Source organism: Pelecanus crispus, chromosome 4 (assembly GCF_030463565.1).
Source record: "Pelecanus crispus isolate bPelCri1 chromosome 4, bPelCri1.pri, whole genome shotgun sequence".
NCBI lineage: Eukaryota > Metazoa > Chordata > Aves > Pelecaniformes > Pelecanidae > Pelecanus > Pelecanus crispus.
Window position 1 is genome coordinate 2,701,077 of NC_134646.1, and position 25,328 is coordinate 2,726,404.

Consider the following 25,328-nt stretch of genomic DNA (forward strand, 5'->3'; position numbering starts at 1 on the left):
CAGCTCTTCCTAATAAGAGCGAGATACAGAGCTCCTAATGGCGAAGGGCCTCAGAAATGTCAGTACGGTCCTTGCAGCCCAGACGGCATCAAGCCTTTGCCAGACTACGTTAGAGTAGACTGCTAATGTGCCGGTCACGTTTCTGTCTGAAAACGCTGTGACTAGTATAGCAACAAGGAGCGCCCAGATAACAGCAGCTGGACAAGATTAAAGACTATTTGTTTCCCTTCGGTCTTCCAGTTTACGGTGTGAATTTGACAGTATCTGGTAGGTAATCGGTGTTGCAGCTGCCGAGGAGCCTATTTAGATGCCAGCATTGCATCAAGGTCCACTGACGTCTCCGAATATCTTCGCTCCGAGGCATTTGTCGTGATGCCAACCTGACCCAGATGCCCAGGTTATCTGATGACTGGAGGTGTCCATGAGGAACCGGGAGTCTCTTTTCCAGCCTTGGCATTTACAACAGAGGGATCACTTTCTCCGTTATCTAAAGTGGAGAATTTTTTTAGTAATAAGATTGTCCAGACACTTTTGCAAGTATGGTCCAGGTGCAGCCCTTGAGGAGCTAGTATAAAGGATAAGGGGATGAAATAATTTTGTTGTTCTTGTTGTTGTCATTACTATTATTATTACAGTTCTGCATTTTGAAATCCTACAACCTCCTGGAGCAAAGTATCAGCTGTTGCTCCTGGTTATGGTGAAGGCAACTGTGCTGCACCAAATTTATACCAGTTAAAGATCTAATGATTTATTTGTCTTCACTCAAGTCAGGAATTAGCTGCTGCATTTGCAAGTTTTATCACTCGGCCAGTTTGTCTGGGATGAATCAGGATCAGACGTTGTGGGCTTTACAAAAACAGTTCCGCCCCACTTGCCAAAAAGAGTTTAATCTTGCACTGGTTTTTATTGCTTCCCAAAAGTTGTGCTCTGCAGTAAAGCAAGTGTAACCAAAAGCTGTTGCAAAGTTCAACGTGAATTTTGCAACCTGAACATGGTGGATTCACCATGTCCAGCTCCCCCTCCATCTGTAACGGGAGATAGCTGTTCTCCTTTAGACACTGTGGTGCTCACTGTTGTACTGCACTCCAGTTCCAGTCCTTTTCCCTAATTAGGCAATAATAATTATAAACTAAGCTTAAGGAAGTAGGGTGAAGCAAGGTGCTATTTTCAGGTGTTATAGAAGGCTGAAGCTAGGAAATTCTTGGCGTTCCCTGAACGCCCACGCGCAGGCACTGGCAGCATCGGCTGTGCCTTTCTTTTACAACCTCAGAGCTCCGTCTCAAGGAGAGTCTTTCGGTTGATTCAGTGGGGACTGGATCAGGCCCCCTGTCCTCTGCCTTTCGGTGCACGCGTGTGCGCGCAGACCCTTCGTACTTCCATCCTGCTGCCTCCTTGGAGATGACCTGCGTGAGCCTGCAACACGAGCTGGAGATCGTGCGTGCGGCAGCGCTTCCCCTCTTGGCTTAAGCTCGGCTAAGATTCGGTTACCCTTAATCCACGTTTCCAGGATCAGGTAGGTGTGGAAACAATGCAAGGTTATCCCGCACTGAGCTGGTACGGCATGTCTTCTGACTTAAATTCACAGCTTCGCTGTCCACATGTTCTATTATTACAAGGATATTGACCAAAAGGGTTTAAAATACCTGTGGCTCCGAAGATTGGCTACGCAGCTCCCTTGCAGCTTTTTACTGATCAAATCGAGGGGTAACGTGCCTTGCCTGTGATCATTCAGTTTGCTTTCCCAAGCAAAAAAAAAAAAAATGCTGGGGGCTCGTACTACTCGAAAGTACGAAGAGAGTCTTTAAATCTCTGCAACAGAAAAGGTGAGAATGCGGGTTATTCTTAATAAATAGTTTTGTCAACTTCCCATCCGGCAGTGTTCAGCTTCCTTGTTTCTCTGGGCAAGGAGCTTAACAAAAGAGCTCTGTTTTAAACACACCTACACATGTAATGGTAAAACGGTGCTTGGTTCAGCTCGCCCTCTGTAAAACCTCCAGTTCAGCTTTCTTTAAGATAATCCTGTCACAACAAAACAAATGTTAAAAGGAAAAGAATGTCCTTTTTTTTTTTTTTTTCTTCTTTAGCTGATGATGAGAGAATGACCTGTGCTTCTGAAATCTGTATGGAAAACCTGCTGGTGAAATGGTTCTACCTCTCACTTTCTGCCAGTGCTTTTCCATGTCGGAGAACATCAGCCAGTGCCAATGTTAACTTGTGCTAGTAAAGGACCTGACCCTAACAAGCATTTTTTACTTTGTACGTTTTCCTGTATTGTTTCTTTTCACAATCTTAGGCAGTTCTAGGAGAGTCCTCTTTCAGTGTCTGGTTACCATCTGCAGAGGGCATTTTAATCTATTTACTGACTTATTCAGGACATGCTGTACTGTGAAATTTTCAGTGAGATGAAGCCTTTAAAGATGCGTCATATCCTCCTCTTGCATTTATGCTTTATAGGTAGTCAAGGTGGCCCAGCAGGCTGTCACATTTGGGACTTTAGTGCTACACAGGTCCAGTGCTGCTCCTCGTTCTCACAGGAAGAGTTAGAAACTGCAGAGATGAGTGCTAGAGCAGGGAGAGAGATCCCCCATGGAAAGCAGAGGGAGGATTAAGGACAAGCCCAAAGGCTGGGGCGAAGGAGAGTCTGTGCGGCGTGTTCAGGGTACCTGATCGCTAATCCCCTGCTTTGACTTTCCATTGCACCTTTATGTACTTTAAATAAGGTTGTCGGTGGGTTTTTTCTCTTAAGAGCTAACGGAGGCCTTCCTAAGCGTTGGTGACTGAAGCAACCGAAGGCCAACCGTGCCGCGCTGTGCCTGGGGACGCACCCAGGCTCATGGGCTGCAGGGGGACACCGGCCGGCTGCAAGGCCCCGGGGGATGCAAAGGATGCACATTGCTGGCACTTGGTTGTCTTGTCTCTTCCTGCATTTTTAGCAGCACCGAGGAGAGATCAAAACAGCGTTGTGCGGGCTTCCACCCCCTCGTGGTAATTGATTCTTTAGATGACTTTGCCGGCTGTCGCTTTAAAATGAAGGGAACCTTGTGAAAAAAGTGCTCCTTCAGCATCCGTAAGAATCACATGCAGCCACCCTGCTTGGTGCGCCGTGCGGGAGTCCACACGCAGCCCGGCCTGTAAACTCATCCTGTGAACGGGCCCCCACGCTCGTCCCAGAGGCGTGAGGCTTCTGGCTGGGAGGTAGAGGGGAAGACCCCCCGCATTCAGTGATAACCCGCTTCTCTGCCCACGCCTCTTGCCTTGCAAATACGAGGGGGAACGTGTCATGTGAATGTCAGGAACCGTGCATGATTGCTGCTTGGTTCGCTTGGAAAGCAGTGAAACAGAAGTAAGCACGAGCAATTTTAAATATGGCTGTTGGTGTTCCTTCACATTCATCTTCCTTGGAAGAGCCGGCCTGTTGCTGAACGCAAAATCCTTCTGCTTTTACCTAGGCGGAGTGAAACTCCAGGCCGGCCTCACTCCTGGCATTCAACCAAACTTGTGGAGACCCAACCCGATCCCAGCATGATGCAAATATCTCAGGGTATGCTTGGCACCCCTTGGCATCAGCCCTACCACTCCAGGTAAGCACTACACAGCTGTGGTCCTGTGCTGCATAGGCAGAGATGTAAAGCAGTGTGTGGTTTTCATTTTGGTATCATTTGCCCTCTTTTGATATATCTCCCATGGGTGTAGAAATCAGGCTCCCGAGCAAACATGCCTCTAAACTAGTCCCCTGGTCCTATGTCCTTCCTTGTTTCCAGTGTTATGCTGACTTCAGGGAGGCTCTGCCTCATGCCCAAGGATGTGTCTTGATGGTACTGACTACAAGATCAGGGTCTAAATCTAGAGCACAGGAGTGAAGGAATGGGACAAAAGATGTGGTGGAAAAATGTTACCAGTCGCCTCCATACAGCTGGACAGGCTTACAAACATCGAGGGTTAGGATTAGAGTTAGGAAGGCTTAGATTCCAGTTTGGTTACCCAGATAAAGTGGCCATGTTTTCTCCTTTGAGTGCTCTCTGAGGTGATTAACAGCTAGGAAATTAATTGCTTTAAAAATCCCACTTCCTACCAAGGTGGGAGTCTACTGTCAGGACATTAATGCTGCTTTCTCTGGGACTGGATGCAGGAGCTGGAGTCCTGCTCTGCATCCTCCACATAGAACCACAGCATGGTTGTTTCACCAGCAAAGGAGACGAAATCCAAAGTCAGAATTAGCCTATTAAAAAAAAAAAAAAAGGAAGAAAAGGGTGTAGGCAGCAGGGCAGCTGTGCCCATCAGCATAACCAGGCTGCTCTCAGTGCCGACAGTAGTGCATCACCGACGATACTCGCAGGGTGAGAAGTTCAGCGAGGGGTTTCCTGGTTTTGACAATTGCTTTCTGCACGGGTCAGCTTTATCGTAACTGTATGTGCATGGCTGTTTCTCTAAGAAGTTAGTGCAGTGGTTTATCAGTCCCCAGAAGACTAAATTAGGAATCTTAGTGCTGTTAAAAGAAGGTGGTATGAAGCACCTCTGGTTTTGGCCGTAGACCGTGGCCGAGGCAGATGGGAAGCAGTGATGCGGTCCCAGCGAGTTGCGGCTGTTTATGTGAGGCCACGCAGTGTGGTGAGTACGGGGAGGAGAGCTGCCTAGGGCAGACATACCCCTCAGCCACCCTGAGCAGCCCCAAAATGTTCTTGGTGGTAAGCCCTGGGGCAGCTTGAGGGAGGACAAGTTTCAACTTTGCCCTTGGAGGATTTTCCCTGGAAAGGCAGAAGGGTTTCAGGAGCAGGAAACTCTCCTTGTAGCCACTGGGATTTAAACATCATTTCTTCTACAGGCGAGCTGAGCCTTGGCAGGGGAAAAAGAAAACAGAGCATTAAAAAAAGTGAGGAGATGGTTGCAGAAAGAATGTATGTTCATCTCTGGCCTTCAGCACAGATCATGCTGTAGCATATTCATTTCCCACCGAGGGGCTTTGCTTCCCAGCCACAGCTCCTGGCAGAGCCTTTGGCAGCGCGGCTCTGTCTCCCGAGTGCCTGAAGAGGAGCACGGGGAACATCTAGTGGCCAGCTGGCCAGGGCTGCGCTGGGCATTGCCAGGGAGATATTTCTTTTAAACTAAAATAGAGTGGTGCATTTAAATGAGTAAACCAGCTTTATCCTGAGATTTGCCATAAGTCTTTCTGCCTGTCTCTGCGTTCCTCTGCATCTCTCTGCAGAGCTGCTGCTTTTTCCCCTCGCAGGCAGGCTTCCTTCTGCCTTCCCTCATCCTTAGCAGCCTTCTCCCCCCTGCCTGTCCTTTGGGCTTGTGGGTGTCCATCCAGCAGGATGGAAGTGACTGGGATATGATCTGGAGCAAGCTTTAGGCTCTTCAGCAGACGCTTGTTAGGGAGGGGGCTGTTAGAAAACGTACCTGCTGCCTCCTTGATTCTCAGGGTTGCTGTGCATCCCCAGCTCCCCCGCTGCGTGGAGCAGGTTTGGTTTTATTACCCAGCGGAGCAAAGCACGCAGAAATGGAGCTTGCCTTCCCCTGTGCCAGGTGAGGCTGCAGCTTGCACCCTGGCGAACCCAGGCTCCTCTCCGTGGCTGCTTGCAGCTCTGAGCCTCGCCTTGCCGCCCTTCGCGTGGGACAGCAGTCTTTCCTTCCCTGGGGCTTTCCTGTGGCTCCGCCAGGACAGCGCATGTAGCTGCACGGGGAACTAGAGAAAGAGATATCTAAGGGAGGAGAGCTGGGAACAGAGGGGAGGAAAGTGAAATCCTTGGGCTACGCTCCCCAGTACTCAGTGTATTTGCTTGAGTCTGGGAGGAAAGATTAGCCAGGGGAAACTCCACATAAATTTGTGATATCCCCACGTGAGGTGTAAAAAGAACTGTGGCCGGCACAAGGAGCTCCCTCGCCACTGACAGAAAGATGTCTGAATATCCTTCTTTTTGAACACATCTCTGGTGGCCACGAGTCCTCTTTTGGCACACGTGTATCTCGGAGCAGGTGCCCAGGTGTACCTGCACCTGCTGAGCTACATGAGGAGGTGGCTGTGAAGATTTCCCGGGGCATCCTCAAACTGTTTCTGTTGTTGCACCCCCGCTTGCCTCCACGCACAAACACATGCATCTCTTCTCTGTCTTGTCAGTTTAGTTTTCTCGCAGCAAACAGACTGTCCTTGGGACAGCTGAATTTCCAGGAAGCCTGCCAGGGCATAGCCTTCGTCTCCATAAAAAGAAATGAAATGGGAAAAAAAGAAAGATATTAGATTCCCCCCAGAACGCCTCTCGTGCTCCTCTCCTCCTCCTCAGTGGCATCTGCGCTCATTCAGCTTTCCAAGTGCTTTGGATAGGTTTGATGGGTGGGGTTGATCCTCCCTGGCTCCAGAGATGCACTGTCTTTCTGTCTGTATTTCCCTCCCACCCTTCTGTGGTAAATAAGAGCCTTGTGTTGCAATGTCAAGCAGTTCCTCTTTGTGAACTGGGATGACTGCAAACAGGGGATGGAGTCAGGCCCAAATATGGGTTTTCATCTGCACTTCTCAAAACTAAACATCTTGCTTCTGAGCTCACTTATAAGTTGTGCCTCTCCTCTGCTGACAGTGGGTTTTTACTCTTCTCTCGCTCTTCCCCAGCTCCTCAACCAGCGATCTCTCTGGCTATGAGCATGGCTATCTGAGGAGAAGTCCTGACCAGTACAGTTCCCGGGGCAGCATGGAGAGCTTGGACCACTCCTCCCCTGGCTACCACCCTTGTCACCTGTCCCCGGCCAAATCCACCAACAGCATCGACCAGCTCTCCCACCTCCACAGCAAGAGAGACTCTGCCTACAGCTCCTTCTCCACCAACTCTAGCATCCCCGAGTATCCCGCTCCTCCATTCAGCAAGGAGCACTCCTGCTCCATGGACAGCATGCAGTCCCGAGGCGGCCTGCAGGAGGGGATGAGGCAAGCTGACATCAGGTACGTCAAGACAGTCTACGACGCCCAGCGAGGGATCTCCAAGGAGTATGAGGTGAAGTCTTCCACCTTGCTTCCGAGCTGCGAGGCCCGGGCCTTGCTGGACGCTCGCAGCCACGGCAGGCTCCACGGCTTTGGCCGGCACAACGCAGCTCCCTCCAGGGCGCAGCCAGGCCAGAGCTCCTCGGACAGCAAGAGCCAGCCCCCCAAGGGACCTCCCTTGCCTCCCACTCGCAGCGACAGCTACGCAGCCATCAGGCATCACGAGAGGCCCAGCTCATGCGCCGGCCTTGATCTGAACAAGCCTGGTCGAACGCAGCCGAAAGCGTCCTGGCCTCCGCTTGTCAGCACCCTATCCCAGGGACCGGTGCTGAAAGCCCCCTTTGGAGAAGGGCATCTGCACACCGTGGTGGAGAAGAGCCCAGAGAGCAGCCCCACCACGAAGCCCAAGCAGAGCTATTCCCAGCCAGCCCAGCCGGGGCAGCCCCTGCTGCCTACTGGTGTCTACCCGGTACCTTCCCCAGAGCCGCACTACGCCCAGGTGCCCCAGCCTTCTGCAAGCAGTAATGGGACGCTTTATCCAGCCCTGGCCAAAGAAAGCGGGTACTCTCCACCTCTTCCAGTCTCTTACGACAAGGCCGTAGCCAGCAGCACCCTGGGCTTTGATGAGAATGGAAACCAAAGCACTACAAGCAGGGCAACCATCTTCTACCAGCCCCCAGCAGCTGAGAGAAAGCACGATGCTGCAGCAAAACTTCTCCAGCAAAAACCTCCTAGCACGGCAGGCCCAGAAACCTGCCTGACCACGTCGAGAAAGGAGGAGTTGTTATCCCCTTACAAGGTAACACACAGCAACCGAGAGACCTCAAGTACTGCAGAGGCCTCCAAACACAGTTTTCAAGCCCCGCAGCCCCAGCTGAGGGATGCTAGTGAGAGAAAAACCCATTACCAGCCCAAAGAGGACTGGACGGCTGAATCCCAGGAGGACAAAAACGGCAACGCACAGATAAACGAGAGACACGCTGCTGCTCACCACCAGTGGGGTCACAGCAAGGCCAAGCAGTATGGCTTCTCCTCCTTGCAGAACATCCCAGACAGCTCCAGGAGGCAAAGCAGCTCGGAGCTAAAAGAGATGCAGCCAGGCGAGGGCTATCCCAACACCAAACTGTCCTTCTTGAACAGCAGCAGTAAAGAGGAGAAGGATCACAGGGGACAGGGGCACAAACAGCGGAGTGATGTGGACCCACAGGCCTTTGCGAGGCAGGCGGAGGAGGGCACGAGTGTGACTCCCTTCCATGCTGCTGAGCCGAAGTGCGAAGAGCCCCCTTCTCCGCAGCAGCCAAAACCCTCTGATTTCGGGAGGAGCCGGCTCAGCTCTAGTGGCACCCAAAGCTTTCCCTACGGCAAACCAGACGCCAGCAAGCCCCGCTGCTCGGTGCTGGAGAAGGTCAGCAAGTTTGAGCAGCGAGAGCAAAGCACTCACCAGCCCCAGAGTGCCGGCGTTCCCAGCTTCGGCCAGCACTACGGGCCGAGCAGGACGAGCCAGCCCTCCAGCGCGAGGTGCTCTCTGCACAGCCCGGAGGACATACGGAGCAGGCTCCACGAGCCCGGCCAGCTGCCCAGTGAGCCGGGCAGGGTCTCCAGCCCCTCCGTCAGGAACGGGAAGCTAGAAGAGGCTGACTGGCGCCCCGTAGAGCTGCAGATGGCAGCTTCGGTGAAGCAGGCAAGACCCAGCGAATACTACAGCCTGTGTCCTGAAAATGAGGCACACGTAAGGGCGGCTCAGCTACCAAGGAGTAAAAGCACATTCCAGCTGGGAGGTGAGCCTGAGAAGGAGATCCTCTGGAAGGATAACGTCCAGGATGCCCACGGGTCGCAGCTGGACACACCATTTAACAGGGCCTACAGGAACAGCATTAAAGATGCTCAGTCCAGGGTGCTGAGGGCCACTTCCTTCCGTCGCATCAGCCCCCCGTTCGGGAGCGCACCCAAGAGGACGACCCAGAGGCCTGCCTCGGCCCACGTGGGCGTGAGGAGCATGGCGCCGTCTCCCCACACCCCGAAGGAGAGGCACAGTGTCACGCCAACAGAAGGCAGCCTCTCCGCCCTGGACTACTCCAAGACACAGCACGTCTTGCGCATCGGGGGCCGAAAGCGGCTGACGGCAGAGCAGAAGAAGCGGTCTTACTCGGAGCCGGAGAAGATGAACGAGGTGGGCATCTCTGATGGGGAGCCATCGCCTCTCTCCTTCCAGAAGAAAGGTATCCATTTTGTCTTTCCAGAGAATACGGTGGCTGACCGGCGTAAGATCTTCGAAAGGGACAGCAAAGCTTCTTCCACAGCTAGCCTCTCCAAGCCAGAGCTCAAGCAACTCCAGCAGAACGCGCTCGCCGACTACATCGAGCGCAAAACAGGGAGACGGCCATCCTCGCAAGATGTCGGACTGCTGAGGGAGCGCTCCCACAACTCCTACCTACAGGCAGGTGGCCCAGACAGCCAGAGCCTTTCCTCCGCCTCCAGCATGAATTCCCTCCAGGACCAGAACCTTTACTGCCGGAGAGAGTCCATAGAGCGGATATCCAGGACGGGGCGGATATCTTCTACCCTTCCTCCTGGGCTGATGAGCTGCTTTGACACCAGTGGAGATGAGAAGAAAGGGCACCAGGACAGCTCGGTCACGAGCCGACCGAAAACAGAGAGGTGCCGGGATTACAGAGCCAAAACGGAACTCACGAAAGGCACGCAGACGGACCCTCTGGGCATGCAGGGCCAGCCTCGCTATGGGAAGCAGGAGCAGGTCTTTGAAACACCCTCTACTGCCAGGAAATCTGGGAAATCGGTGTCTGTGGAAGACTTGCTCGATAGGTACGACAATCAGACAGTCCCTGTGCATGTACGTTCCAGATCGTCTCCCACGGCGGATAAGAAACACCAGGTATGTGGAAACCGGATCGTGCGTGCGGGCAAGCAGGGCTTTATGAACCAGGGAAAGACGGGGGATGTCGGAGGACAGGCTGATGTTCAGTCACGGCAGTTACTCTGTTGGTTACAGAGAGGTTAAATACATGTTGAGACAGAGACAGTTTATTGTGTTTAAATTACCAGGATGCTGTTTGAAATGCTTGCTGGTGGGGTACTGCTTCTGTTCAGCTTGCTTACTGCTGGGGCTATTTCAGGGATTTCAGAGATGCTGGGATTTCAGTGCGTATGCTGGTAGCGTGCATGTGTTCTTGCTGCTCCTGACATCCCACCTCAGGTGTCCTGTTCTTACCTGCCAGCATCGCCGGAGAAGCACGATCGCCTTTCTGGTGGGGTCTATCGTTACGGTGGCGATAGAGACGCTGTTGCTGCTGTTCTGCCTTAGCTCACTTTCCTGGTGCAAAGTAGAGAAGATTAAAGGCTGCTTGAAATTGCCCTGGCTCCCACTGTGCCTGACAGTGCTGGGAAATGCTCAGCGGAGCCACTGCCAAGGAACCATTATGTTTTGCCTCCAGCCCTGGAGGGAAACATTGCAGACAAAACTTAGTGGAGACCCTGGCCGCTCTTTCCATGTCCCCTGCTTGGTGGTTGGGAACATTGCACTGATGTCACAAATGGGGAATTTGACTGACTCTGATGATGGTAAATAGTAGAAACAGGCTAACTTCTTAACGAACTGCCGCCCAGGCCAGCTCTTCAGCTGGCTGAAATCTACTCAGACCTATTTAGGTAACTGCAACTGGTCGAGCTGTTTCCACGCCAGGCTCCATTCTTCACGGGGAGAGGGACGAAACAACTGAAATGTGTGGACAGGCTCCTCGCTCCAAATAGTCTGAGTGTTTGGGCAGTCTCACCTATTTACGGGGCAGCTGAGATCCAGGACATCTCCTTCTACTCTTGCACTCGCTACTGGCCCAGATCAGATTATCTAGGTGCAATGAAGTGGTACTGAGTCAAGTAACGTAAAGGAGGCTCTGGGCAGCAGCTCGGAAACAGGCCGAACCGGGGTGCGGGAGAAGGAGCCGTCCTCCCAAACTTACCGTGTGCTTCATTCTAAATGTCCTCCCTCGACAGACCTCAGATCCCACACTACGTTTTTAAATAGAATTTAAAAAGCAGCTTGTGAATATCAAGTAACTGGAATGCATTTCCATAACCACTGCTGTCTCGTCCCATCATCAGTATTTTTCCACACCAGCCAGGCATCGGGCTCACCTGTGCCATTTTGTCACACTTGCCGATCATGAAGTGTTGCGTTCAGTAAGAGGCCAGTCCTTAAGAAAGTTAGGGTGAAGGCCAAGCTGTGGCTCTTTCTCTGCCTCCTGGAACAATCAGAGCAGCGACAAAACCAGGCATCCAGAAAGAGAAAAATCACTATAATGTATTTTTAGATGACAGGTTGGATGACGAGCAGCCCTGGTTCATTTTTACCCAGCCGCCTCTCTTGGGCAGGGGACATACAGGGTAGTTGACATACAGGGTAGTTCTTAAGATCTTTATTTCCCCCTTGTTGGCTCATTTTTAATCCTGCATATGTTCAGCAGCCAAACCAGAGTTTCTGCCTGTTGGAAGCTGACTCGAGGAAGACGATGAACAGCAGTGCAGAACTGCTCGCAGGGTCTTAGACTAAGTGTAGAAGAGAGGAGAGCCCTTACTGCTGTTTCCCAGAGTGATTTAGCTGTATCCACTTCTGGAATGCTGATTTACTCCCATAGGCAGCAAGGCACTTGTGAAAATCCTGTTCTTAAATCTTAATTCAAGAAAGCATGTTTGACTTGAAATATATACACCAATCCGTAAGTGTCTGCTTGAAAGGGAAGTATATGTTGAAGTGCTCTCTTAATTAGGTTTGTTTCCTATCTGCCTCCAATACAAAACCACAGCTATAAAAGTTGGGGACAAAGCCAAAGCAACAGGGTGGCGGGGGTGTTTTTTATTATTTTTTTGGCCTTTTCAGATTTTTTGTGGGAAATGTTTATTTCCAGTTTAGCAGCACACTTCTCTGCCTCACTGTATGTTTGTCAGGGCTTTGTGTACAGTGTCTAATGTTCCTTGCAGGCTGTATATAAATCACATTGCAGTGTCACTGTAGGGATTTGTTTAAAGATATAAAGAAATTGATAGCCATGTGGAATTATTAGCTCTCAGTCTTCAGAACGCATTCTCAGCCTTCCTTCCTCTCTGCTTTTTTAGTCCATCTCAGCTCACATATCTCCCAGCTCCCGGACTCCTAAATCAAGACCTGCACTTACCCTCCCTCTGCAGCAACACTGACCAAAAAAGCAAATTGCTAAGGGTGTGGGGAAGGGGGGCACTGAAATACTCTCCGCTGGAAAGATCGTACGGGAGAAAATACCAACCTCTTCAAAAGCAGGCTTAGCATTTGCTTTCATGTCTCTTAATAGTCTGGTGTCCTATGGTGGGAGCTCAGGCAGAGTCACATTCACAAATGTATTTCAGCTGCAACATTTCTCTGGTTTTAGCTGACATAAATACCTAAAGAGGAGGTAGTTCCTGCGCTTTAGTTTTCAAAAGCACCAAGTACCAGATTTGGTGATGTTTTTCCGCGCCTCTGCCTGCGGCTGGAGTTTCCAGCCTTTGTGGCATTCAGCATCTCTGCAGCCTTTCAGTCCTGTTTTGGCGCTGGGCATGGGCAGAGCTTGTTCGCTGTTTAGCTTCCCCTGTTAAGGCTGCTTCAGTGACGTCTCGGCTTCTTGCTTGCACGTAAAACAGAGGTGATCACCCTGGTCCCACTGATACCATTGAGCATGTTTTTAGAAGAAGCAAGGACTTGCTGAGGGGTTTTAAAAAAACATTTCTCTGAGTAAGACTGCCTGTTGGTCCACAATCCATCCTGAAAAAGGCAGACAGGTCCTCTAAGCAGGAGTAGGGCACTGGAGGGTGGTATGCCACACTAGAGATTTCTTCCCGTCTGTATACGGCACATGCTGCGCTCTCTTCTTAGTAGGAAGCATCAGTGTTTTGTTACTTTGGTTTGCTCTCTGCTCGCTGCTAATACTGTTTTTGCACTCCAGGACCTGCTGAGAAGAGAAAGCAGCGAATTTGGCCCCACGGTGAGAGATCCTTTCGATGTGGTCAGCGCAAGAGCCAGGTAGGTATATGTTAACGTCCCCTCTGCCACTGCAGGACCAGCTCTTGCCATCCTGCTGCCAGCAGCAGTTGTCGTGCGTTGTCTGTGTAAATGGATGGATCGTGACAAACCAGAGAAAGCAGCTGCACAGACACAGTTCTGGGTGTGCTGTGCCCAGTAGAGTTGAGGGGAGTAAGTTGCTGTGAGCTTTTTTTTCGCTACAGACATTAATTCACTATCAAATCCTCCTCATGTCATCTTGGAGCATGTTTCTGCAGCAAATTTCCAATTACATACCTTCCAAAATGTGTTTGATCTGCTGCTAGGACTCACATCCAGATGCTGTCATAACCAAAGGATTCTAAAGGAAAAAATACTTGGTGTCCCACTCTGTCTGGTTTTCTCCAGTCCAGGGTGCTGCCTCCCCAAAAGCAAGTGAACATTTGCATGGACTAAAACCGGGAGATTTCATTTACTTTGCTGAATTGGGAGCTTGCATTTAGGCTGCTTTCTTTTGTTCAGGCAGGATATTTTGCTCAGCAACAGGGGAGAGAGAAATGTTTTTAAAAATAGAGAAGTGCAATCATAAAACGCATAATATTAGGACTTACGTAACTACCCACTTAGCAGTGGGTAGTTTTGAAGTTAACTAGAACTGAAGTTGATCTTGCTGTATTAAATATAAATACGTTTAAATAGATGCTTGCCCTAAGCTCTGAGTGCCCAAACAGCTAACTTGTATTACAGTAAAAACCATCAAGAGGGACGGAAAGAATTATTCACAGAGGAGCTGTTTCTTACAAACTTGCAGTAAATGTCATCCCACTCTGTTGTCACAGTGGGAGTTAACACTGCTGTCTCCAAAGGTTTCACCGTGCAGCTCTGGATCAGGGAGCGAGGGCTAGAAGTAGAGGAAGGCTCCTAGTCTAGCTGGATCTTACTTCTGACCGGCTGGCCATTTTTGCCCCTAGGAAGACATAAATGTTGTTTTAGAGGGACTCAATCCGCCTTCAGGCACATCCTTTTAGGATTATTTAAAACACACCCATTTACTTTGATTTGGAATAACTTTTTCCACTGTTTTTTCCCTAAGAGAACAGTACAGCTGGTTTAGTTCATCCTGCCTCCCCATTTCTTCTAGAGATGGCATTTCATCATTCTTAATAACTCCTTGCTGCTTCCTTCCCCCCCCTATTTTCCAGGTAATGGCATTGAACACCCAGACTGAAAACAAGTTTATTGGGGCACAAAATGTAGGTTTCTCATTTTCGTGCTTCACTGCACAAAGATCATTGGTATTAACTTAACAGTTTTATGATGTTTCTGCTGCATAGGCATCCTGCATGCTCTGCACGCACATTTCTTCTGGGAGATGTGAGGTTGCTTTCCCTTCTTGATCACAATCGGATTTCCCAAAAGATAGAACGAAAGGATGGGAGAAGACAGGTAAAAGACCTTGGCTCTGAGGACACAGGGTCCCACTACACAGGCTGCAAATCACTCCCTACAAGCCTCAGCTGCTGAGTGATTTTTCTTATGTTACTGCACCTGAAATGATCTGAAAGAGAATGGGAATGAGGTTTGGAAGCCAGAGGGCTCTGACCGTGCGCTCCTGAAGCTGGTATAAGTTTATATTTAACTCTCAATGAGAACGAGATCTGAATCCTCTGCAGACTGGAAGGGACAGGTAGACCAGGACCTTACCCATGTGCCAATGATTCACAGAAGGAGTTCCACTCTTAGGATACTGTTGAACATTCCCCTGCCCCAGTGTGAGTGAGTATTTCACAGTCTGGGTCCATATGGGATTATTGTAGCATCTTTAATCCATCCCTTAACAGATGCAGTCCTTGTCTGTCCCGTGACTGTCAGTCCCAAATCGCTCTTTTTCTATCCAGTCCTCTCACACCTAACCATCACCACCCTATCGCTATCTGCAGCTCACTCCATGGACGGGCCCTTCAGGGAAGGCGATAGCAGGCAGTAGGAATTACGCTTCTAGGTTTCCTTGGGACACAGCTGCTTAACATCCTGGAGGGGAGATGGGACCATCCCGACCACCTCTCTTGCTCAAGAAGGAAAAATGTCAAATGGTGAAGTTAAGGAAACCCTGGTCAGCAACCACTTGGTGTGGTCACACACGCTCTGTGCCTTGCACTCTGTGCTCTTACGGTACTCCCCAGGTGTCATACAATAGCTGTCTCATAAGCACTGTTGGGAATGTTTGTTGCTCCACCAATTTTAGAATCCACAATTGCTCCCACAGTAGGAGAGATCTTTCAATTAGAGAATTACCATCTGGCGTTTCTGACAAACACTGAGCATCTGAAAAGAATACACATTGCTACTGTCCAGGAACCACAGACAATACCAAGAGCAGTCTGTCTGGGAAGTTTCCCCACCCCCAGGCAAAGGTTGCCAAATTCTATTCTCAGTTACACCAGAATAAAGCCGGAACGACCCACATCTTTGACAGAGTTATTCTTAATTTGTACCAGTACATCTGAGAGCAAATTTGGGGCCTAAGTCTCAAACGTCACACATTGGCAGTGTCGGATTATTTGAACAATGCATCTCAAGAACAGAAAATACATTGGCAGTAGAGCTTTATTGTATTTTATTGTTTTATGGTATGGCCTCGTGTTTTTAGGCCATCTTCTCTTGCATCTGCTAGCGCTATTATGACTGCTCATTTTGTTTTCTAGCTAAATAGCCGTATGGGCAAGTAGGTTGGGCTATGTATTCTGAGCAGGGTCCTCACTTCAAAGGCCCAACACTGTTTCTCAGACTCACATGAGAACATCTTAAAAGACCTGGAAGGAATAATTTAATCTGCTGACTTTGCAGCCTGAAATCCATTTGCAGTTGAAGTGTATTGGCTTTGGTTTTTACACCACCTACCTATCTGAGTGGAGCTCTTTTTTCTAACAGGATTCCAAGGTTGTAAGAGCTTTTTTTTTTATTTTTCTCCGCAGTCAAAACAGTGCATTTTTTGGCCTCACTTTGTTTTCGGAGACAGTTGAATCATTTCAATGGCAGCTTTCCAAAAGGAGCAGATAATGTTATGGGAATTTTTGGCCCATAAAGCTGAAATTCTTAAAATTATTGGCAATCGAGAATGGAGTTTGTGGTAGATAATGTCTAGTAGTCTTTCTTACAGCAGTCACTACTGGCCCCATCTGTAACAAACCAAATTCAAAGCAAAGCTGGAAGGGAAGCCAGGCACTTAGGTTTTCCTAAAATTTTCTCTATTAAGTTATTGCTGTGATGCTAGCTACATGTGTGCACATGTGTGCGTGATCTAGCACACGCTAAAAATGATGGGAGACGGTGAGTGGGAACGGATCTGGCTCTGTGTCCCTAGCATTAGTAGACTGGATTTTACTACCAGTTTCAAAGCACAACTGCACCTCACCTAGATCAGCAAGCGCTGACCCAGGCCTCTGGTACGGTTGCATAATTTGCTCATTAAGGAGGCACACAATGAGCTTTTTGCTCATTGATTAATTATTAATCTTATCATGGTCTGTCTCTTGGGTTTTAGGTCTTTCAGCAAGAAAGAAAGAAGCCACTCGGAAAAAATGGCATTCACGAGTTACTATCCCCATCCTCACCCCAGCAGTGAGGTTGTCACCGGGTCCACCACACTAACCGAGAACCACAAGCTCTCAGAACTTTCCAGGCCAGATAGCAGGACTTCTGCATTTGTGCCATCCCCAACAGAAGCAAGGAGTCAGTATCCTGAGCAAAAGCAAGGCTTTAAACCCTTGTTCCTTAACCTTACTCCTTCTGGATCTGGCCAGTCCTCCTCTAATACACCCACCCAGACTCCCTCAGACTTCCAGAGTGCAGGTGATGGCCAGACTCTGAGACAGCAGCATGCCAAACGAGATGCTGTTCCCCCTGAGGGCAGTGGTGATATTCAGGCACAGTCTTTGGATGCTGTCCAGGATAGATCCCCCGAGACTCCCACGGAAGAAATGATGTGGAGAAGGAAAGCTGGGCTGCTTCACAGATCCCTCCTACCCAAAGTGGTGTGGGCTCATTCAGTCAAAGACAACAGCTACCCAAGGGCTATGGTGTTTTCTCCAGCAGCTGGGCCAAAGTTCTTCCAGAGGTGGCAGTCCCTGCCAACACAGAGCAGCACTTCTTCTGACCCAGAGAGTCCTTCTGCCCAGGGGACAACCCATCTCCGGATCTCCGAGTCGGGCCCACAGCTCACACCCCCACCACTGCTGCAGGACGATGAAGACGACGAGGTGTTTGTCATGCCTTCCCAGCCCGGTGTCGTTGCTCCATCCTTCTCACCCCCACTGCCATCCCATCCTCTTCCTGAGCTGAGCTCTTGCACTTCTGCAAACAGCACGGAGGAATTCCCACCTCCTCCCCCACCGGCGGTGCTTGAGGGGAATGGGGCAGCTGGAGACAAATCCACCAGGCTCACAGAGGAGGCCAAAGTGAGGTAAGGGAGGGCTATACCGCAGCGTCTCGGGCGTTGTAGGGCCATATACAGTAAGATATGCGGAGCTCCACACAACTGTGACTGACCTCCGCAGCTCTGCGTGCCGCGACGACCCACCCACAGCTGCTAGCTGAGCGGGAAGCTTGCAGAGGAGGGCACGTGTTATAAGGGGAGAGGGACAGACAGACAGACTCGCTGCTGCTAGGCTTTGCTGGCTGCCAAGAGCGTTGTCAAATGATGTGGCCAGGGCAGGGCACACAGCAAGAAGGCAAAAAGCTTTGCGGCCCATCAGCAGATGCACTGACAGGTGCTTGGCAAGCAAGGGGGTTATGGGTGAGAAACTATCCTGGTCTCGTTCTCCCTGCAGTTACCATACGGATTCCACTGGAGTTGCTTCTTAACTCCAGCATGAAGAGTTAAAATGGCTGCTGACTCCTTCCAGTTACTGGTTTTTGAGAGAGAACTAAATCCATGACAGTTTTTCCAAACAGAGTTTCCCCAAATACATTTTAGACCTGGCACAAAATAATGCTGTTATGAAACAGTGACCATCTGCCAAGAAGTGACAACACAAATATGTCACAGTAACACTGCGTAGTGAATTTTTCCTGAAGGATAGGACTTCGGGCTAGATGCCCAGCTGGTTTAACTCAGCGCAGCTTCCCTCGCTCCCAGGGAGCTGCTCTGATCTCCATCCAGGAGGAATCTGGCCGGGGCTGTGGTAGTGATTGGCTTTTCCATCATGAAAAGAACAAATGGGTATAGGCTGCTCAGGATGGTACTCCCAGGTGGTGGGACTCAATGTCCCCAGCCTGTGAGCAGAAAACAAACTGGCTCGTCACTCACTAGTTCCTTCTCTGTTGGAATGACAAAACAGCAGTGTCCAGGTTTAGGGGACAATATGCTTCTGGTGCCAGTAGCTTGACACTGCGGGCCTGTGAGAAGTAAGAAACAAAAATAAGTGAGAGAGAAGGAAAACTTACTTGCCTTAGGCCTTTACTATGTGTTCCCAACGATCCTGTGTGGTTTATCTTCATCTCACGGAATTTTTCTGTCCATAGCAGCTTCAAAAGCTTTCCCAAAGACCTGGCCGAGAGGGAGATAACAGGATTGGGCACCAGTAGCAGTGAAAATAATTGGCCCCTCTCGCCACCTGCGTCAAAGAGGACTAGCTCTCCATCTGCTGTGGATAAGCAGCACCAGGTACCTGCTGCTTCTGAAGGGCCTCAAAGCGCTGATAGACAGCCCCTAACTCAACCTGAGGGCAACCACAGAGAGCCAGCAGTCATCACCGGAGAGTCAGAAAATGGCAACCTGGACTCCAGGACACTCAGCGCAGCACCTCCAGTAAAGACAAAGACCCCAGAGGATATTAAGTCAGAGGCTCTAGCAAAAGAAATTGTCCATAAAGACAAGTCTCTGGCCGACATCCTGGATCCAGATTCCAAAATGAAGACAACCATGGACTTAATGGAAGGGCTTTTCCCCAGCGGAACCAGCTTGCTGAAGGAGAACAACATGAAAAGGAAGATGACGCAGAAGACAGCTAGCAGGACAGTAGTCGAAGATGACACGTAAGCTCTTCTTGTTTGGGTTGTGGGCTAATGTCACAGCAGAACTGGCTGCTTGCTTGCTTTTAAGCACAAGCCTGTGCTGAATTTTTCTGCATCTTTATAGGTGGATGCTGGCAGAGAGCGAGTTTCCCAGTTCTCAGGCATGAGGACTGGCAGGGCATTTTTGAACGCCCTTTCTCGTGAGCTCGGCTGAATGTGTGGCCTTTGAGCTCACCTCTCTGGGCTGTGTAGAAAACGGTGCTGAACTTGGGCAGGAAATGAACCATCTCTGTTATTTGATTTTGCTATCTTAACCTGTGTAATCTGAAGCAATTCAGTCCGAAGCACAGTAACAGAGATACGAGAGTAAAACCAGGACCAAAACAGCGACGGGCAGAAAGATAATGAAAGGCCAAATTTTGGAAGGAGGGATGTGGGCGCCTACTTATTAGAGGGGGATGCAAAGATCAGGCCAAGTCCTCCAGCGTGGTTTTTTTAAGGTAGAGAATCCCAATGACAGCTGGAGAAATATATAGAAATAAGCTGTAACGCATCATGCCAGACAAGACAGTCAGTCTAGCCATCACCAGCTGAGCTGTGCTGATTTCCCTTCAGCAAGGATCTGATCCTGTACAGAGCTGCTAACCAGTCAACATTTAAACAGAGCAGCTGCACTGTTCTGCGCAGGGGAGAGCCAGGAAAGCAGCTGACATGCACCCTCTGATGGCAGGAATTGAACATTTCCTTTGTGGCTAATAATTCTGGGAAGGTACCAAAGAGGGAGTGCTGGAAAACCAGGGATCTAGGCATGGGCAAAAGTCAGGCTCAGACTGAACTCCTCCTTTTTCTTCACTGTGGTGTAGGAGAGAAGAAAAGGAAGCTCCTGTAATCCTGGTCACCTGTCCTGCTTATTACAGTGTTTCAGCACCCAAAGCAGAACTGCTGAATAAAATCAAGGACTTGCCAGAAGAAGCAGGTGAGGAAGAGGAGCTGCTGGACATCAATGAGAAGAAGGTAAATTCAGCACACACCACCATTTGCTGACATTCCTGAAATAATAGTAAGCCCTAAAGCGCCTTTCTATTTGATGTCAGCTTTTGGCAGTCCCAGGTTGCATGGGGGCTGGGTGCATTTAGGCCACCCGTGAAGCTTCATTAGGGTGACCCAGATTGAAGGAAGAGAGTTAATCTGAGTACTCCCTGCAAATTTGAGTACAAATCTTGCACAACCCTGAGGCGGGCCTGTATTACGTCAAATGCTGAGCGTACAGGTTATAAGAGGCACTCCCTGTCCTGTAGCAAGGAAGGAAAAGGGAGATGTGAAGTGACTTAAGCAAGGACACCTCGGGTTAGAAACGGGAACGGAGCCCAGCTAGTGACTGCACTGTCTGAGGTTTCACCCTAGGATTTGCCTTTTCACTGAAGCCAGTTTACCCATTTTACCTGCTGTCTGCACTCCCTGCCTCCAAAGAAACATTGGTTACCCTTTTTTTCCCCCACGCTTCATTGTTTCACTGACCTGCTGAAAGCCACGTGCACCTCAGCAGCTCAGTCAGCGCAACCTCGATGCGATGACTCGGGTGGGAGGAGAGCAGGGCAGGAGAGGAGGAAACATTTTCCTCTCTTACTGCGGCTACATTTCACTGAGGAATGGCCCCTGCAGTTCTTGCCGTAGGCTTGGGTGCTCTGTCTTCCAGGGCTTTTGCAGGGCCTTCTAATTTGTCCCTGTGGTTGTCTCACATCGGTTACCTGCTAATTACAGACATGTTGCGAAGCTCACAAATCCCAGGGAGCCACAAGCAGGTACTTGTCTGTCTGTGCCTCCCTTCACACACCTACTACCTTCATGTCAAAAGCAGCTGTGCCTGCCTGCCTATAAGTTTACAGCATCCTACATTGCACTGGACAGAGGAGCACAGCCCGTATCTCATACTGTTTGTACAACAGCAGAGTTTAAACATACTGAAGGATACAAATATCTGTGCAAGTCCCATGTGCTGTAAATATAGCACTTAATTCTTCCTGCACTGAAGTCAGGCATGGATTTAAAGAAAGACTCCCAAGCTCAGCCTCTCTGTCAAAGTGCAGAGAATTCGTGTGTGTCTAGCACAATTCCACATTTTCTGTGCGGGTCCTCATCCCCGTGCCAAGTGAAAAAAGAAGATGCGAGGGTGAGTGGTGTTTGCGAGTATGCAGTTTGTCCTGCAGCCCTGACTTGGAGAGCTCACCTCTCTCTTTCATATTGCCTTTCTGTTCCTGTTCTCAGCTTTTCTCTGCTAAGCAAAATCTGTTCCCTACCAGGCTTTAATACAATGACAGCTAGAATGGGACCGCCATCAAAGTGCTCTGTAACAGAAATTATTAGTACTGAGTGAGTAGATTAGTCCTATTTCGTAGAGCGTTTGAGGTGCAGGTAGGACCCTGTCAAGTCTTTACGAGCTGTCATACGATGCCAACGGAATGGGTTAGAGACACTCGCCGTGCCTGCCTTCTCTTATTTCTGTGGTCCTACACAGATTCTGGGTAGCAAGTCTACACAGATAGGTCATGCATGTGTTGCTAATCAAAAACATTTGCCTAAGGCCTTTGTCTGCTGCTTTAATTATCATCTGGCCCAAGCCATTGGTTGTAGAGCACCCAGCTTCAAAGGTAATCGCAGCCCCTGCGACGTCTGTAGCGCTCAATCGGTTCTTACCCCGCCATGTCTGCAGCGCTCAATCAATTTTTGGGGTGCTGTTCATTTCAAAACTGGAAGCCTGCTTATACCAACAAGAAAGGTAGGGAGCGATTAAAGACGACGAGGGTGCTGCTCCAAGGAGTCGGTGGACATGCTGCAAACATCTGACAGGCTTGCAAGTAGATGTTCTGCCATGGAGGACGAGTCCTGGGCCTCAAAGGTTACATTTGCATGGAAAACAGAAATAGATGGGAGTGATTAAGCCCAGACAGCAAGATCAGCCTGGCATGTTTGTTCATGGTCTGTGTGAAATAACATTTGCATAGGCATTATCTGAGAAGGCAGCTACTCTGAGAGGTCATTTGGATAAACCAAGCTCATTTCCATTGTAAGTAGGCAAAGGAGCTATATTGGTTGGCATTTGGCATCGCAGGAGAGTCACTGATTAATGAACACAAAGCAAGTAATTCGCAGTCCCCGTCCAGCTCCCATGCCTTCAGAACAAAGGTACATCGCTCCCAGCAGTTCCGTAGCCTCCTGCTACGCTTGGAGGGCAGGTCTGCACCTTGAGCAAAGCTCCCAGAGCAGGGAGGAACAACTGCCATTTCTGAGCAGCTCGGGCCTCCTGAAAGCCGGTCAAGGTTAATGCCGGACTTTGCGTCCAGCCCGTAGAGTCCTGCTCTAGAGTTTCCCCCCTGGTATCATACTCATTGAAAATGGATCCCTTCTCTTGCTCCTCAGGATTTGGTCCAACAATCAACTGATAAGGACCTCGGATTTTTCTTTTGAAGGTGGCATTAGCATCATAGGCACAGGGAAGGCAAGTGTTGGTTCTTGCCTCTGGATGCTACCTGTCTTACTGAGGGGAGAATCCAAGCAAAGGAGTTTTGGTTGTTGTCATGGTTTAGCCCCAGGCAGCAGCTCAGCACCACGCAGCCGCTCGCTCACTCCCCCTACCCCGATGGGATGGGGGAGAGAATCGGAGGACTAAGAGTGAGAAACACTCCTGGGGTGAGATAAGAACAGTTTAATCATTGAAATAAAATAAAGTAAAATGGTAATGATAATAATAACAATATAATAATAATATCCAAAGCAAGTGATGCACAATGGAATTGCTCACCACCCGCCGACCAATACCCAGCCAGTCCCCGAGCAGCGATCGCTGCTCCCCGGCCAACCCCCCCAGTTTCTATACTGCCCATGACGCCGTATGGTATGGAACGGCCCTTGGGGCAGTTGGGATCAACTCTTCTGGCTGTGCCCCCTCCCAGCTTCTTGTGCCCCTGGCAGAGCAGGGGAAGCTGAAAAAGTCCTTGACTAGCATAAGCAGTACTCAGCAATAACTAAAAACATCAGCGTGTTATCAACATTCTTCTCCTACTAAATCCAAAACACAGCACTGTGCCTGCTACTAGGAAGAAAATTAACTCTATCCCAGCCGAAACCAGGACAGTTGTCCTTCTTCCTACCAGGTTGGATTTAGTACCACTTTTGCTCTCCTGTCCCCCTGAACTATGCTGCTAACAAGCGGCGTGACTTAGCAGTCATTCAAGCATAAGTCTGGTAGCTGACGTTTGTTTTAAGAGAATATTACTCGCATTTCATTCAGCCTTTGCATATGTGTGGAAGCTGAGAGTGGACTGGAGTGCAGCCACAAAGCCATGCGCTCCGGAGGATGCGCGCAAAGTGTACCATCTAGTGGTGCCTGCCTAAACAGTGCTCTTAACTTCCCAGCTGCCAAACCAGCCTTCTAAACCCCGCTTTGACAGGCTGCCCCCGGGGGCAAGGGCCAATTCGGAGCAACTCCCAGCCTGACCTGGGTTTGAAGATCCTTATTCCTTTGAAGTAGACCACCTTCCAACTTGAAATGAATTCTTAGTTTTGATGGAAAGGAGACTGTGTTAGGAAACTTTGAGAGAACATTGTCAGGCAACCTTGTGATTTAGTTTTATTTCAACCTGCAGTGTTTGTATGCAGAGTAGATTAACATAGATATAATGGTGCCTCAGCAGTGCATAAACTGCAGAGACTGAAAATACCCAGCCCTTGTATGAAGAGCTTTTCCTGCTCTCTGTGCTCTCAGTTCTGAGTAGATGGAAGCAAGAATTGCAAGCCCCAGGCCATAGACTTCTGCTTTTGCATATGTCTTTCCCCTAAATCCTAACAGAAATTAGGATCTGCAGCACATGTGCAGCACTGCTGTGTCTGGAGTAACTGAACCCTGGGGGCCTCCTTTTCTTCAGCAGTGAAACAGTTGCCAGCATTTTCACAAAATGGGTGTGTGCTCTCCGTGTCTTTGCTCAGTCACTAAGTAAATTTAGAGCATCTTTGGTGTAAATGCTTGCTTGGTGCCTGTCTCTATGAGGTAGTGCCTGCACAGGCAGGGAGTTTTGATCAGGGCTGAATTTGGTCACGGCTTGCACCTCAACACTGAGGCGGCCGAGTAAGGAGCAGTCAGTAGTTTGAGGGTACTATAGGAGGAGGAAATATGCAGCAATTCCGTCTTTCTTGCTAAGCCATATGTAACTATTTCAGGCTGGGGCAGGGAGTGGGGAATATGCAGGAGATGTGGCTGTAGCTCTTTTCACTCAGAGATTTTAGAGAACCTACCTCTTTCAGAGGCAGGTAGCTGCATATCAGAATATGGTACACCAAATCAGATGTGTCTTTTATAAATGTTCGTAGAGCAAATATATCTTCATGCAATCTGCTCGGGTATTCAGATTATCACGTAGATGTGGAATTTCAGACTTTTCTCTGTTCCCTCCTTAATGTCGTCTTTGTCGGCTGCTGCTGACTTGACCCAGCTCCTCAGGAACTGTAGCCATATCCTCTTGTTGTCGTCACCCATATGATCAGGGCGATCATGGTAATGACCAATGTGGCAATGTGTTTCCCTTCTGACAGGCTGAGCTCATCGGGAGCTTGACCCACAAACTGGAAATCCTGAAGGAAGCCAAGGAAGGCCTGCTTGCAGACATTAAGATGAATAATGCTCTTGGAGAGGAGGTGGAGCTGTTGATCAGCAACCTATGCAAACCTAACGAGTTTGACAAGTACAAGATGTTCATTGGCGATTTGGATAAGGTGGTGAACCTCCTGCTCTCCCTCTCGGGACGCCTGGCCCGCGTAGAGAACGTTCTGAGTAGCCTAGGGGAAAACGCCAACAGTGAAGAGCGGGTACGTATCTGCACAACCATAGCATCTTGGCCTTTTTTGGGGTGCGGGACAGCAGCAGTCACAAGAAGGTGCTTGTATCAGCTAGGACCTCCAAAGGCTCACAGGAAGGCAGGTGTCTTAGCGCTTACGTATAAGCAGTAGCAAACGTGGCTCTGTCCCTGGGAATCTGGTCCCGGTTTGCATAAATGTCTCAGATCCTGCAGGTTTTGTCTCAAAACAGAACGGCCGTGTTTGGCACAGCATGTCTGTGACCCGTGGCTGGAGGAAAGGCTGTATGGTATTGTGCATCGTGGAACAACCCACTGCCTTTTGCCTCAGTTGAAGCTGCCTTTCATCATTCTTTGGGTGGTTGTGAGATGCAAAGCCAGGTATTCCTGGTAGTTGTTGCTTTCAAGCCAGTTTTCCTGACTTGTTTGGAGCACTTTCTGTCCCACATTGACTAGAACGTTCGGAGTCTGA

At 49.6% G+C, this 25,328-nt stretch overlaps 1 protein-coding gene across 1 annotated transcript in view; it reads left to right on the forward strand.

The window, feature by feature from the left end:
• Nucleotides 1-25,328, forward strand: part of SHROOM3 (shroom family member 3) — a 157,809-nt gene that overhangs the window by 131,929 nt on the left and 552 nt on the right. The window contains 7 exon segments of the mRNA XM_075708744.1: nt 3,450-3,581; nt 6,602-9,860; nt 12,940-13,016; nt 16,540-17,457; nt 18,519-19,031; nt 19,874-20,024; nt 24,597-24,869. Of these exon segments, the coding sequence (XP_075564859.1) occupies nt 3,450-3,581; nt 6,602-9,860; nt 12,940-13,016; nt 16,540-17,457; nt 18,519-19,031; nt 19,874-20,024; nt 24,597-24,869 (5,323 nt within the window).